The sequence below is a fragment of the Stigmatopora argus genome, chromosome 9 (assembly GCF_051989625.1).
Source record: "Stigmatopora argus isolate UIUO_Sarg chromosome 9, RoL_Sarg_1.0, whole genome shotgun sequence".
In the NCBI taxonomy this organism is placed as follows: Eukaryota; Metazoa; Chordata; class Actinopteri; order Syngnathiformes; family Syngnathidae; genus Stigmatopora; species Stigmatopora argus.
In genome coordinates this window covers 16075384-16088395 of record NC_135395.1, presented here as the reverse complement: position 1 = coordinate 16088395, position 13012 = coordinate 16075384, and the positions used below count along the sequence as shown (strand labels likewise).

The 13012-nt window shown below is 39.6% G+C and overlaps 2 protein-coding genes across 3 annotated transcripts; one reads left to right on the top strand and one right to left on the bottom strand.

Annotated features, from left to right (window-relative positions):
- Positions 1 to 316: 316 nt before the first annotated feature.
- LOC144082680 (long-chain-fatty-acid--CoA ligase 4-like) lies at positions 317 to 11215 on the top strand. Of its 2 annotated transcripts, XM_077609964.1 has the most exons (16): positions 317 to 411; positions 2189 to 2262; positions 2427 to 2930; positions 3032 to 3209; positions 3277 to 3386; positions 5743 to 5881; positions 6252 to 6402; positions 7260 to 7383; positions 7466 to 7537; positions 7627 to 7766; positions 7864 to 8036; positions 8831 to 8905; positions 9020 to 9208; positions 9289 to 9403; positions 10014 to 10171; positions 10264 to 11215. In XM_077609964.1, exons 3-16 carry the CDS (start codon positions 2577 to 2579, stop codon positions 10419 to 10421), a joined length of 2136 nt encoding a protein of 711 aa, XP_077466090.1. In that variant the 5' UTR covers positions 317 to 411; positions 2189 to 2262; positions 2427 to 2576; the 3' UTR covers positions 10422 to 11215. The 2 variants fall into 2 exon arrangements, with proteins under 2 accessions (XP_077466090.1, XP_077466091.1); XM_077609965.1 differs by lacking the exon at positions 2189 to 2262 and having other exon boundaries at positions 380 to 411.
- Positions 10954 to 12967, bottom strand: LOC144082681 (NTF2-related export protein 2-like). The gene is made up of 4 exons (XM_077609967.1): positions 12819 to 12967; positions 12609 to 12695; positions 11578 to 11722; positions 10954 to 11453 (listed from the first exon to the last, which is right to left on the bottom strand). The coding sequence occupies exons 1-4, from the start codon at positions 12831 to 12833 to the stop codon at positions 11269 to 11271; spliced, it is 432 nt and encodes a 143-aa protein (XP_077466093.1). The 5' UTR covers positions 12834 to 12967; the 3' UTR covers positions 10954 to 11268.
- Between the last annotated feature and the right edge of the window lie 45 nt (positions 12968 to 13012).

Genomic DNA, 13012 nt, shown 5'->3' with positions numbered 1-13012 from the left:
ATTAATTTTGTTCGCGTCTCGAGCCAAGTTAGCAAATATAAAGCTATTTTTGTTTTTAAACCATTATGTAAACGAGTAATATGCGACTTATTTTAATGAAAAAAATCATCTGCATATAGTTTTACATTATATGCATTTTTTCAGTACAATAAGTAGTACTGTATATATACTAGTATTTGTATATATACAAGGGATGACATGGTTCGGATAATCTTGCGCATGCGCATAAAGGAGGAGGCGTGGCATTACTTGGGTTTATTGTCGAGAGCAATAAAATGAATTCTCATTGGCGAAGAGAAATGGAATCAGATGACGTCGTAGTTCCGGGGTCCTGAGTCCTGGGAAGAGGTAACTGTCGGTCATTCTGACTGGAGACCCGAGTCACGACGAGCCGGCTTCAAACTACCCGAGGTAAGAATGCTGCCAGCCTATCAATTACGCTGGCTATCACTCGCTTGGCACCCGCTCTAATCTTATTAGCGACTTTATCCGTTTGTAGATTAAAAGCATCCCCTAATGTGAGAGGGAAGTGTACAATTGGTTTAGGACGAATTGTTCCAATCTCCGTTGTCTGGCGGGCATCGGCGATTGCTCGAACCCAAGCTGGCACACTTGCGCCGGCTTTTGTCTTCTGCGCCTTGACGATAAATAGCCAAAGGGTCCCGTTTGTTCTCATTTTACCACGGTGGGTCTTTTATCTGTGGCGCAAACGAACGAGAAATGTAGTAAGAATCGGATAGTGATGCCATTCAAAGACAGCCTCCCATCATATGGCGTAAAAGCACAATTCGTCATTCATTCCACAGATATGAGTAGGTCTTCATTTGAACATGAACGTGCCCTTTTATCGTCTTTTATATCTTTATTTGTGTCTGTTATCTTCCAGTATTAACACAATGCCTTCCGTCGGGATAATTTGCGTATTATTTCCAGCAGATCCATTCCCACGCGAACGTAATTTAAACACAGAGCACGTCGTTTTAGACTATATTTTGGGGTTCATTTAGCAAGGTCATGAATAAATTGGTCACCAGAGAGGTCATGAGGATGAGAGCTTGACCTTCACAGTTTAAGGTGAGAAAGACTTCCAGGGGATTGGTTGGAGGAGCCATGTGGGGATTAACTCGTTGCTTGTCATTGCTCAAGGTTTTATTCAAATTGGCTGACTGGTTCCGTGCCATTGGACGTCCATTGCCGTCAATGGCAGCTAATGAGTCAGATAGGGTCTCTTTAAATTGATTTTTCATAGTGATGAGTCCTGAGGCTACTGATCTCTTTTGAAGATCTCACAGTCATTCAGACTTTGACATCACTTGACAATTTTTTTTATGAATGCACAATGAGGCTGAAACATACCAACATCCGAGTTAGATTTATTAGTGGGATGCCGTCAGATTTTCTGTTTCAAAATATCAATTCCACAATTTATATGTTGCATTGTCATCATTTTATTGCCATCAATAGCCCTGTTATGTTGTTTTTAAGAGTTACCTGGAAAAACTGAAGTTAACCGATTCCTGTTTAGCCTGTTGTTCTCCATTTTAGATTAACCTTTATTCATCCCGTCAAATAAAAAAAAAATCCTCTCCCCAATATACAACATTTACTCTAGTGCGACTTTTTCCCCCCTCTTCATTGTGTATTCATTGGCTGGTGCGAGTTATAGTCCGAAAAATACTGGCCTCTGCCCATAGTTGTTGCCACTTGCACTTAAAATGCGGGTTGGCACTTAAAGTCGAAACAGTTTTTTGACGCCTCGCCTCAGGCTCTTTGCTTTGCTGCTGGCTGGAACGAGGTCTTGCCTGGCTTGATGTACATCCTGTACATTATAGGATCAGCATTTCCAGGAACTTTTCCTTCGTTCCACGTACAGAAAGTACCTCGTTCTATTGTTACAGTAAAAAAGAACTCCGAATTTTTGTGTGTCTCAGCTCTTGTGCTGACAAGCTAAACTGCATTTATGAAGCATAGAAGTACAAATTGCAACTATCTTAGCAAATCACCTGTCAGGTGAACTGGTTTTAATTCTGAAATGAATTATATTTGTATTCTGTGGGGCTAGTCTGTGCTATTTTCTTTTCTCTGGAAATAAAAATTGATTCAAAGTATTTCTGATGATTTTTTTACGAGCGTTCCAACTTGCTCTGGCAAGTAGTCATCCAATCAGAAAATGTTGTTGGGATTGCAGATATCACCCTACAGGAAATGGTTCCTCATCCATCCTAAAAGCAAGAACTCCGTTTGATCCTGAAAACTTGCCAGGTATTTGATTTTTGAACGCGCACCTGTGGTGGGAACGCTGCGACTTTTCGCTGAGATTGTGGGTGTAGCGCGAAAGGGGCTTTTTGACTTCTCGCTCGGCTGGAGAATTGAAATCTGCCTGTTTTTATATACACTTTTTGTGACTGGCTTTTGTTTCATTTCAGTTCAAGGTGCTTACAGTGGACAACAGGCATTTTGTGGGCTTCAAAGGCACCAAGTTCTTCCCTCCCCATTTTAAGAGCAGCGCCCCATCTGAGCAGGACTCATCGCTGCCACTCTTCCCCTCCCCCCCCACATATTCCTCCTGGAACGGTATGGGTTTTCAGTCAGATACTCTCCAATCTGTCCTCCTCTTTCCAGTCCACCTTGTGGTGTGGCTCTACTCTATCCTCTCCTTCCTACCATGGTACTACATCACTGGTGCTGGTCAGAAGAACACTATGTCCAAGCGGGTCAAAGCCCGCTCCACGGCCGGCCGTCCCGAGGGACCTTATCGCTCTGTGGACCACTTTGAGTCTCTGGCGAAAGAAGACCTGCCTGGCAAAGACACTCTAGATAAGTTGTTTACATTTGCCGTGGAACGCTTCGGAGAGTCGCCTTGTCTCGGCACCAGAGAGGTCCTGAGTGAGGAAAACGAGAAACAGCCCAATGGAAAGATTTTTAAAAAAGTAAGAACATTGCATTCCATTCAGGGAAGCTAGTTAACCTGAATTGTTTTCTCTTTTTAAGACTAACTGTTGTTTTTCCCCCTCATATCGGCTCCTCCTAGCTAATCCTTGGTGATTATAAATGGCTATCCTACAATCAAGTTAACTCTGTGGTCAATCAGTTTGGAAGAGGATTGACAACTCTTGGCCAGAAACCAAAAAACACCATTGCAATCTTCTGCGAGACCAGAGCAGAGTGGATGATCACCGCCCAAACGTGCTTTCAGCATAATTTCCCATGTGTGTATACTTATTAGTCACAACCTGTGTTATGTTTCACTTATTTTTTTTTTTCCTTTCCTGACAGTGGTGACGTTCTATGCAACATTGGGAGAGGAGGCAATTGCATTTGGACTGAATGAAACTGGAGTTTCACATCTTGTTACCAGTGCTGAGCTTCTACAGAACAAATTAAAAGTTAGTTTTTCTACTGAAAGACTTGATTATAATCGTCTTTCCAATTTGCTGTTCTCAACTATGATTATATTTAACTCGTTGTCTAATATTGACGATAAATAACATCAAATTTATTTAAACTGGCGAACTGGCCATAATTGCTTTTGAATGCCACCGACTTCGCTAGACGTCCAATTCGTTTTGACTGAGACTGACCCTCCCAAACAAAATGAATTGGATGTCTGCTGCTGTCAATGGCAGTCAATGAGACAACAAAAAAAAAGGTACCTAAATTGACATTTAAAAATGTAAAAAAAGACCTGAAATTTCCCAAATACGGGATGAATAAAGTTAACTGATCTAATAACATAATCAAACCATAGGTAGAATATTTGTAGTTTTACCAAGTTGCACAGCTATTTCTATTAAATACACTGCAAGTCATTTAATGTCAAGACTGCAAAGAATACGGGTGTGTGTAGTATGCCGGTCCGTTGAAAATTCAAATTATGACGCATTACTATGCTCGGCAATGCTATGTCTAAATTATACTTAAACTTGATTTAGTTTCACGGACATTCTATGCACCGTCATGGCAATTAAACTCATTAACTGCTATTGATGGCCAGACCTACCAATACAAGTATATTGAATATCTGTTACCTGAATCGCTGAGACTGTTAGGAAAAACCCACCACATCCGTCTTGGTTTCTTGATATTATGGTCCAAACTTTGAAAAGATTCCTCGCTGGGCCTTTGAGGCTGTGACTCCATGTTCTGTGGAAAAGGCTATCATATTCTGTAACCATAAGTGAGTTGAATTAATGGTTGGTGTTGACGTTTTTACCACTTGTGTGAAATTTCTTATTTGAGGGATTTACAGTGGGGCAAATAAGTATTTAGTCAACCACCAATTGTGCAAGTTATCCTACTTGAAAAGATTAGAGAGGCCTGTAATTGTAAACATGGGTAAACCTCAACCATGAGAGAGAGACAGAATGTGGGGGAAAAAAACAGAAAATCACATTGTTTGATTTTTAAAGTTTTTATTTGCAAATCATGGTGGAAAATAAGCAGTGGCGGTCCGTGCATTTTCTCGTAGCGCCTTCAACGAATCAATCCAACCTTCAAAAACTATTTTATAGCTATAAAACCTCGACTGCAGCTAGAGCTGCGACACATAAAAAAATAATCAATAAATCAATTCACAAAAATGGGGTAAAATCCACTTCCTAGCAGCATTTAATGATTAAATACAAATACTGGAGCTTTTCAAAAATTACAACCGAGCTAGGGGGGTGATTTTCCCGGGAAAAGACAGCGATGAACGTCAATGGCGTACCGGCAAACATTGCCCGGAAATGGGGTAAAATCCAGCCAAAAACAGCATTTATTGATTAAATACAAATACTGGAGCTTTTTAGACATCAGAACTGGGCTTGGAGTATCATTTCCCCGGGAAAAAGACAGCGATTAACGTCGATACGTCCATACGCGAAACGATGGACGTCAATGGCGAAACGGCAAAAATTGCACTAAAATGGGGTAAAATCCACTTCCTAGCAGCATTTAGTGATTAAATAAAAACACTGGAGCTTAAATACAAACACTGGAGCTTTTCAGATATCAGAACCGGGCCCACAATTGAAATTATTAGCAATATAGCCATATTTTACTCATCAAAATCCTTTTTAACTGTACACAATATCCATCCTCTCTTGTTTTCTATCGCCATCGAAGCTAATGCTGAAAGTCGAGCCTGTCCTGTCGTATTTCTGGCATAGTCCGTCTTGAAATGGCTTTAAATCAACACAACATAATATTTGCTTGTGCAGCTCGCTCCAGATACAGTTTGGTAGCTCTGGCTAATCACTAGCCAATCATAGTTGGTGAAAGCAATGACGTATCCCTCCGCCTGCGACAAGGCATTGTGGTGTTGCCAACTCGAAATCTGATTGGTTAAAGCAAGTCTTATCGACGCTTGTTTAATGCAGCAGAGCCTGCAGAACTGATTGTGAAGGCCTTGATGCAAATTTCTGACCCTGGCAAAAAATAATGGCTGAAATGTGATTGGTTAAATGCTTCAATATGAAAACACACATCTGGAAGCAGTGCAACCAGGGGGAAAAGCAATGAAAGGAAGCTAACAGACAATTTGGAATTATTTAATAAGTATTGATGGACAAAATATAATATATGATTCAGATATTTCTTAGGCCAGCAGAGAAGGCCTTGAATGCCCTGTCAGCCCGCCACCCAAGTATTTCGTCAATACCAAAAGTTCATCTCAATATTTTATGTACCCTTTGTTGGCATTTTTTTTGTTTAAATGTATCAAGCGTTTTTACATGATGCATTTGCTTTTATTTTGTCTAGAACGTCCTTCCAAGTATCCCAACGCTGAAACACATAATCTATGTGGACCAGAAAAAAGTGAGCACAGGGGGCTACCCATCAGGACTCTCCATCCACAGCATGCAGGAAGTCCAAGATTTAGGCGCGCTGCCTGAAAATAGTGCGTGGTCCCTCAGCTGTTGTTTAGAAGTACCTAAAAAAATTATCATACCCAATTTGAGGTTTTATTTTTTTTTTGCTTCAACTATACAGTGAGGGCATTTGTTATGATTCTCACAGTGCTGTTTGTTATGGGTACTTTCCTCTATTTAGATTTTCAACAACAGTTTAAATTTGGTCTCAGCAGCAGCAAAGTAGATTTTTATTATTAAAGGTTCTTGACATACAGATTATTTTTCTTTCAAGTTTAACAGATGTTTTTCACAAGGGTATGATAATTTTATAGAGGTACTGTAAACATGCACAATGAAATAACAGTTATTGTTGACATCTAAATTTAATAAATTTTAAATTGTCCATGTGTTTTGTAGTGGGACAGGAACTTGTGAAGCCACAGCCCTCAGATGTGGCTGTGATAATGTACACCAGCGGCTCCACTGGGCGTCCCAAAGGAGTCGTAATTGTCCATAGTAATTTGATTGCGGGGATGACGGGCCAGTGTGAACGCATTCCAGGACTCGGGTAAGTTTAAATATAAAATAGTCAAGTGTCATCTTAATTTATGTACTGATGTCCGTTTAAAAAAAAAAGTTCAATGGGTAAGAAACAACAGATTCCACAAACAACAAAAAAACAAGTAGAATCCTCTCGGCATACATTATGGAATAGATTTTTACAGTTTAAAAAACGATCAAAATAGACCATTTTCTCAGTTACATAGTAGTAATTGCAAATAATAGCCTCATGCAATGTGTGTAGGTTTTGTTTGCCAGTTACTAGAGATGTCAGAAAGAATTTGTACTTAGATAGAAGGAAGCAAAAATCATAGATAGGGTTCAAAAATAGTGTCAAACAGTCTTAAAATATCCTCGCCCAATTTTGCATAATCAACTACAGCAGGTTTAAGTTTTCTTGTTGTTTACACTTTTTTTTTCTTTTTTTACAGCAGAGGAATAACTATTGTGTTCTTATTTCCATTTTAACCCATTCCTGCCAATTGGCTTATTATTAATCAGCTAAAAAAGTTTTTTTTTCATATTTCAGTGAGCGTAATTTATATGGATTACCTGCTCATGTTTAGTAGTCATGTTGAAGTGTTCTGGTCTAATCTCATGGTAATTAATTTGCCCTGTACACCAACAGAAATTCAATCAAAACCTCTATGTGCAACAAGTACCTCTCATCACAAATTTCACAAAAAATGAAGTGCTTGTAACAGTACTTCATATCTTAATGGGCATGTGGATGACCAATAAGGTTCCTGACTAAAATACCAATAACTTCTGAACTCTGTAATGGAAAAGCTGTGTTAAGGGGAAATTGCAGCGTTTCGCGTAAACCAGCTCACCATATTTTTTCCCACATTTGTCCTCCAACAGCCCCAAGGATATTTACATTGGCTACCTTCCCCTGGCTCATGTGCTTGAGATGACCGCAGAGATCAGCTGTGTAACATACGGATGTCCGATTGGCTATTCTTCCCCTCACACGCTGTCGGATCAGGTAAAGTGATCTACGTCGGCTTGTGTTTGTCACTTTGCATTTAGCCTCGTCATCAAACATTCCTTCTGCCCTCTTCTTTTAGTCTTCCAAAATAAAGAGAGGAAGCAAGGGAGACTCCACTGTGTTAAAACCTACGCTGATGGCAGCTGTACCGGTAAAAATCCTTGTTTTTATCCCCCTACTTCTCTGCATTCTTCTGCTCATCTGAACCCTAATATTTTTTTTATTCCTTTTTAACTTTAGGAAATTTTGGATCGCATCAACAAGAACGTGATGAGCAAAGTGCAAGAAATGAGTTACGTGCAGAAGATGCTGTTCAACCTGGGCTATCGCTACAAACTAAAGCAGATCAAGAGAGGCTACGATGCGCCACTTTGCAATGCGTGAGAAGTTATTGCATTTATCATTTCGCTAATGAAACAAATCAAAGCCGAGCAACACGTTAAACTTGAAATGTGTGACACGTATGCCATTGTTTAGGCTGTTGTTCGCCAAGGTAAAGAAGCTGCTAGGCGGGCGAGTGCGGTTAATGCTGTCGGGAGGAGCGCCTCTGTCTGCAGCGACACAGAGGTTCATGAACGTCTGCTTTTGTTGCCCCGTCGGTCAAGGTTATGGGCTCACAGAAACCTGTGGTGCAGGCACCATCACAGAGGGTAAGGCAAAGCCAATGCAAAAGATATTCAGTCTGAATAAATATCATTTGGAGTGGTTTATCAATATTAGCAAATTTGCAAAAAGGTGCAAATTTGTAGGCATACTTCTGATATTATTTCTTCTCAATCACAAATACATGGTCTATTTTTTATGGTGGGTGCATTTTCCTAGTGAGAAAATACGTTGCACACATGGCCTTAATTGTTTTACTTGAAGAGAATGAGTATTTGATCCCATGCCAAGGAGCGCTAAATCGAGCTCCCACAAACCGGTTATGTACCTGGGAGAAGGAAAAATATTCCTCTCGCATGGTTACTTTTGAATGAAAGAATGACCTTATCAGTCTTCCATTCCAAACTCTTTGTCATTAGCATCAAAGTTTTTAAATGACTTTAAGGACACTTTCTTTAGAATAGAATGAGTTACAAGTAATTTTAATGAGAAGCATGCAATCGTTACTATAAGCGGAAGAAGCATTCCTTAGTAAATGGAAGAATGCAAAGTAACCAGACATCCTTGCTCCATGAGCTTCCCCCATATGGAGTGGAAATCAAAAAAAATATGGCATCAGTCCTAGAAATAGTCTGAAGGAAGTTGGAACCACAGTCATAAAGACCATTATAAAATGCCTTTTTGAGGTGAGGTTGCCTGATCACTGCACAACACATTTGAGACAATGGCAAATCTAAAGGTTAACTCACCCTGTGACTAATGCAAAAATAGTTTTCCAAGCTACTACTACAAGTAAACTTGAAATAAATTGATTAATAACTTATGTTATCCATTCATACAGTTGCAGACAATAGCACTGGGCGCGTCGGCGCGCCGCTTATTTGCTGTGAGGTCAGACTGCGAGACTGGGCTGAAGGTATGTCTGTTTAGCCGACAGGTTACATCTTGAAGCGCATTCCACTTATAGAAGCATACGGTGCCACGTGGTTATTAAAGTGGGTTTCAAATATGGAATTTTGCCTTCCGACAGGTGGCTACACCAGCAAAGACAAGCCCAACCCGAGAGGCGAGGTCTTAATTGGCGGCCCCAACGTGACGATGGGCTACTTCAAGTACGAGAGCAAGGATGAGGATTTTTTCGTGGACGACAAGGGTCAACGATGGTTTTGCACTGGAGACATTGGCGAGGTTCACCCAGATGGCTGCTTGCAAATAGTTGGTCTGTGTCATAACCAGGAAGAGCCTGTGGAAAGCTTTAGATTGCTTTGCTTTTAATAGCCTATTTCTATTTTTGTTCAGACCGTAAGAAAGACCTGGTCAAACTGCAGGCGGGGGAGTACGTTTCTCTCGGTAAAGTGGAGTCAGCCCTGAAGAACAGCTCCCTTATTGACAACATCTGCGTTTACGCAAACAGGTAAGATGTCTCAAAGCAAGTAGTCCCTGCATGATTAAAAAATCAAAAAATAAAAACACTTTCTGAATCTAACTTAGTGCAAATAGTTTGTGCATGACGAACCAACACAATCAGTGAATCCATACAAACTGCTACAAATAAAACAAAATACAACATTTAAACTCGGATTTAAACTCTTATCTACTTTGGGAAGTTAAACATTGGACTTGCGTCTTTACTGCAAAAAACTGGCATGTTACATTTTTTTCAGGCTATAAAGCAAAAAGGATTCACCATTCTCTATGTCTAAGCAGTTGAGAAGGACGGATTAAGAAGAAAAGAAAAAAGTGGTTATTTAAAAGGGGTGGAATTTGTAGGGAAAATGTTTGGAAGCTGCAAAAAAATGGCATCAAAAATAACAAACACATTCAAAAGTTGTATTTTAGGACTGTCTGAAGAAGTGAACACCCCCAAAATGTACTCATCAGTCAACTTCCACTGTCACATCCTCTGTTTTTTTTGTTTATTGGTAAAAAAAACTGACTTCCAGTCAGGAGTAATATGTTTGTACTGATGTATTTTGAACACTCTGCTGGCAGTCAATTTCCGCCTTCTTGTCTTCCCCCTTCAGTGACCAAAACTACATCATCAGCTTTGTGGTTCCCAACCAGAAGCGACTAATGGAACTGGCCAAGCAGGGAGGATTGCTCGCACCTTGGGAGGAAATCTGTACTGATCCCAAAATGGAGATCGAGGTCTTGAGGGAGATCAAGGACGTTGCTGCTAAAAGTAGGAGCTCTTTGTCGTCGAGGCAACTCATAGCTGTATTTTTCCCCCCCACACACACACTGCACATTTAAAATATTTCTTTCTCTCTTTAGTTAAACTCCAGCGCTTTGAAATTCCCACTAAAGTCCACCTGAGCCCGGAACCGTGGACACCTGAAACTGGTCTCGTCACAGATGCATTTAAACTGAAGCGCAAAGAACTGAAAAACCACTATCGTTACCACATAGAGAGAATGTACAATGGCAAATAACACCTGGGTTCTCTAACAAGAGGTTTTATTTTAGCTCAGCCACTTTTGTTGTTTGTAAATAGTTTCCTGGTGGGTTCTATGCTGTCTTGTTTTCCAGAGGCACAACTAAAAATGGGCCAAACTTGGAATTTGAAGCTGTCGATCGGTAGCATTCGATCGTTAAAGACGTGCAAGGATAGCTGCTTTTTTTTTTTTCCTTCCATTTTTCCCCTTTCATTCTAAAAGAATCCCTCCACTTGTTGCTAATACAGTCCGGTTACATTCATGAATTTATTAGATCACTTTTTTTTCTTTTCTTGGGAGTACTGCTGTTACTGTGCCTTGAGTCTTCAGCACTTACTGTATGTCTTCAGCAGAATTCTGTGTTGCGGTTTGCTAAGTAGTGAAGTGTTTTTTAACAGCCTTGTGAAACATTTACATGAAGAAAGAGGTCACCGACATCCCTACCCAGAGATATGCTTGATAACCTTAATTTATTCTGGCTAATTGTATTCATGCTATTTATGTTGAATAATGCTGAAACAAGACCAAATGTGTGACCATAACGACTCAGGAAGGCCAGCAGCAAATGTTTTATTCTCTGACACTGCCAAAAGTAGGTTGTTTGCACTTTGGATGTGCTTAGTGGCAACAGCTTTACTGTTAGCATTTGTAAAGAGGAATATGGTCATGTCAATATCATGTGTTTTATATGTATACTTTTACTTGTTTGTATACTGTACACAAAAACACAGTTTGGAATCACAGGCCTTATTGTTCAAGCATTTCTGAAAAATAAATACCCTTTCATATGACATGCCAACATTGCAGAATCACATTTCTAAACAAAATATTATGCTGAAATCACTCAGCTATTCCAGTCTTGAAAACGGAAGCGGTCACTAGCGATCTTCCACACGGGCTGCTCGTTGTTGGGCGACGCCTGAGCCGTTAAAAGAAAGTTCTGGTTGAAGAAACGTTGCTTGTTCCCCTCAAACTTGACCGTCCCGCCGGTCACCACCAGCAGAGTCATCTGACCTTGGGTTGCTTGATCTGGAAAACACAGATGATATTAAATTTGAGCATTTAAATCCGTCGATATGCTTGTCACCCCTTTTCGGTCTTTCTACTGTGCTGTACTTTATTATGGCATTTTGACATTTGTTTTCCCACTAACCATGGACTGGTTGACAATCCAGCGTATGGACTTGAAACTCGCTTGAAGGCAACGCCTCAAAGAACTCTCCAAGGGCATCTAGTCCGGACACGGTGTTTCCATTCCACACCAACGTTGCCTTATCCAAGTACAGTCTGGTGAGGTTCTGCGATAAAAAGCAGTCAAACATTCGATTAAATAGATATGATTTTATATGGTGATCGCACCCAAGTAGCATTTGATTCATGAATACATCACATGTAGTCCTCTTAACCTTGTTCAGATTTCAACAACTTGTGACGACATCTAACAACGAACAAAAACCTTGACATTGCGTGGTGCTAAACAGGATGCTCTTAGAAGGAAGTGACCACTGAGCTTCAAGTCTTTTTTTTTTTTTAAATAACAGCAGTAGAACATGAATTGGTTTGACCCAACAGGATCCATTTTTCAACCAGAAATTTAATATGTCACATGATAAGCTGTACTGATATGAATGAACTTTATTTCCCTTTCATGACAGTCGTAAATTAAATGCCACAAAACTAGAATGAGTTTAGGATGCTGTTTAACCCTCTGATGGCAAAATTTCAACAAATTACAATTTAAGAATTGTACTGAATTTTAGGTTTTTTGCTTTAAGCAGGTGATACATTGAGATAATTAATAAAAATGCTTAAATTAATTAATAAATAAAATACATATATTACATATACGTATGATGCATATTATTGACAAGCAAAAAAAAAATTGAGGCTGCATTGATCTTAAATGTAACATTTATAAAATTAAATTCTTAACTTCTCAATTCTTATTCAGATTTTGAATAACCAAAGAGACGACGGTGCTCCCACCCAGTGGTCATCACCATAAAGTATGAATTTAGGCAATGAACGCAGTATAATAAATCTGAACCGAGGTCGGCTAGAAATGACTATAGTTCAAATAAAGTGACATGATTAAGCATATTTAAAAGGGAGTAGGTTGAGTTACACCCTTTCAATGTGTGCTTGATATTCCAAAATTAGGAACATCCGTTAAATTCCACTCACTCTTCTCTTTTTATCCATGCAGTCGTAGTAAATGTTGACGAATTCCTCTGAATATCTGCATGACTGGTCAACATGGGTCCTGAAATCCTGGGCAGAAAAATGATTTTTTAATTTTGATGCTTTCGTTCTTCTCATGCACATCATGCATTAGCTGAATGCTAACTACACTATGATGCCTGTCGTCTAAATAATGTTTAGAACGATTCTTACCAACGTAGCTGCCATGACGAAAATTGTACGCAATTAGTCAAAAATACGACGATTTTGGAATTAGGAATAATATGCAGTTGATGTCATATATTGACTATTCAAAATATTTTAGTACGACAGTTACTGCGTGGTGGGAGTTATTATTGTTACACAACCCTTAAAAGTAGCGTGGCCTACCAAAATAAAACACGTTC

Excerpts from the sequence above, each read along its gene's own strand:
- LOC144082680 (XM_077609964.1), top strand. The coding sequence starts at position 2,577 with ATGGGTTTTCAGTCAGATACTCTCCAATCTGTCCTCCTCTTTCCAGTC. Across the intron at positions 5,882-6,251 it reads AGGCGCGCTGCCTGAAAATA|TGGGACAGGAACTTGTGAAG; the intron begins GTGCGTGGTCCC and ends TGTGTTTTGTAG. Across the intron at positions 7,384-7,465 it reads CTCACACGCTGTCGGATCAG|TCTTCCAAAATAAAGAGAGG; the intron begins GTAAAGTGATCT and ends CTCTTCTTTTAG.
- LOC144082681 (XM_077609967.1), bottom strand. Across the intron at positions 11,723-12,608 it reads GCATGGATAAAAAGAGAAGA|AACCTCACCAGACTGTACTT; the intron begins GTGAGTGGAATT and ends TTTTTATCGCAG. Across the intron at positions 11,454-11,577 it reads GGATTGTCAACCAGTCCATG|ATCAAGCAACCCAAGGTCAG; the intron begins GTTAGTGGGAAA and ends TGTGTTTTCCAG.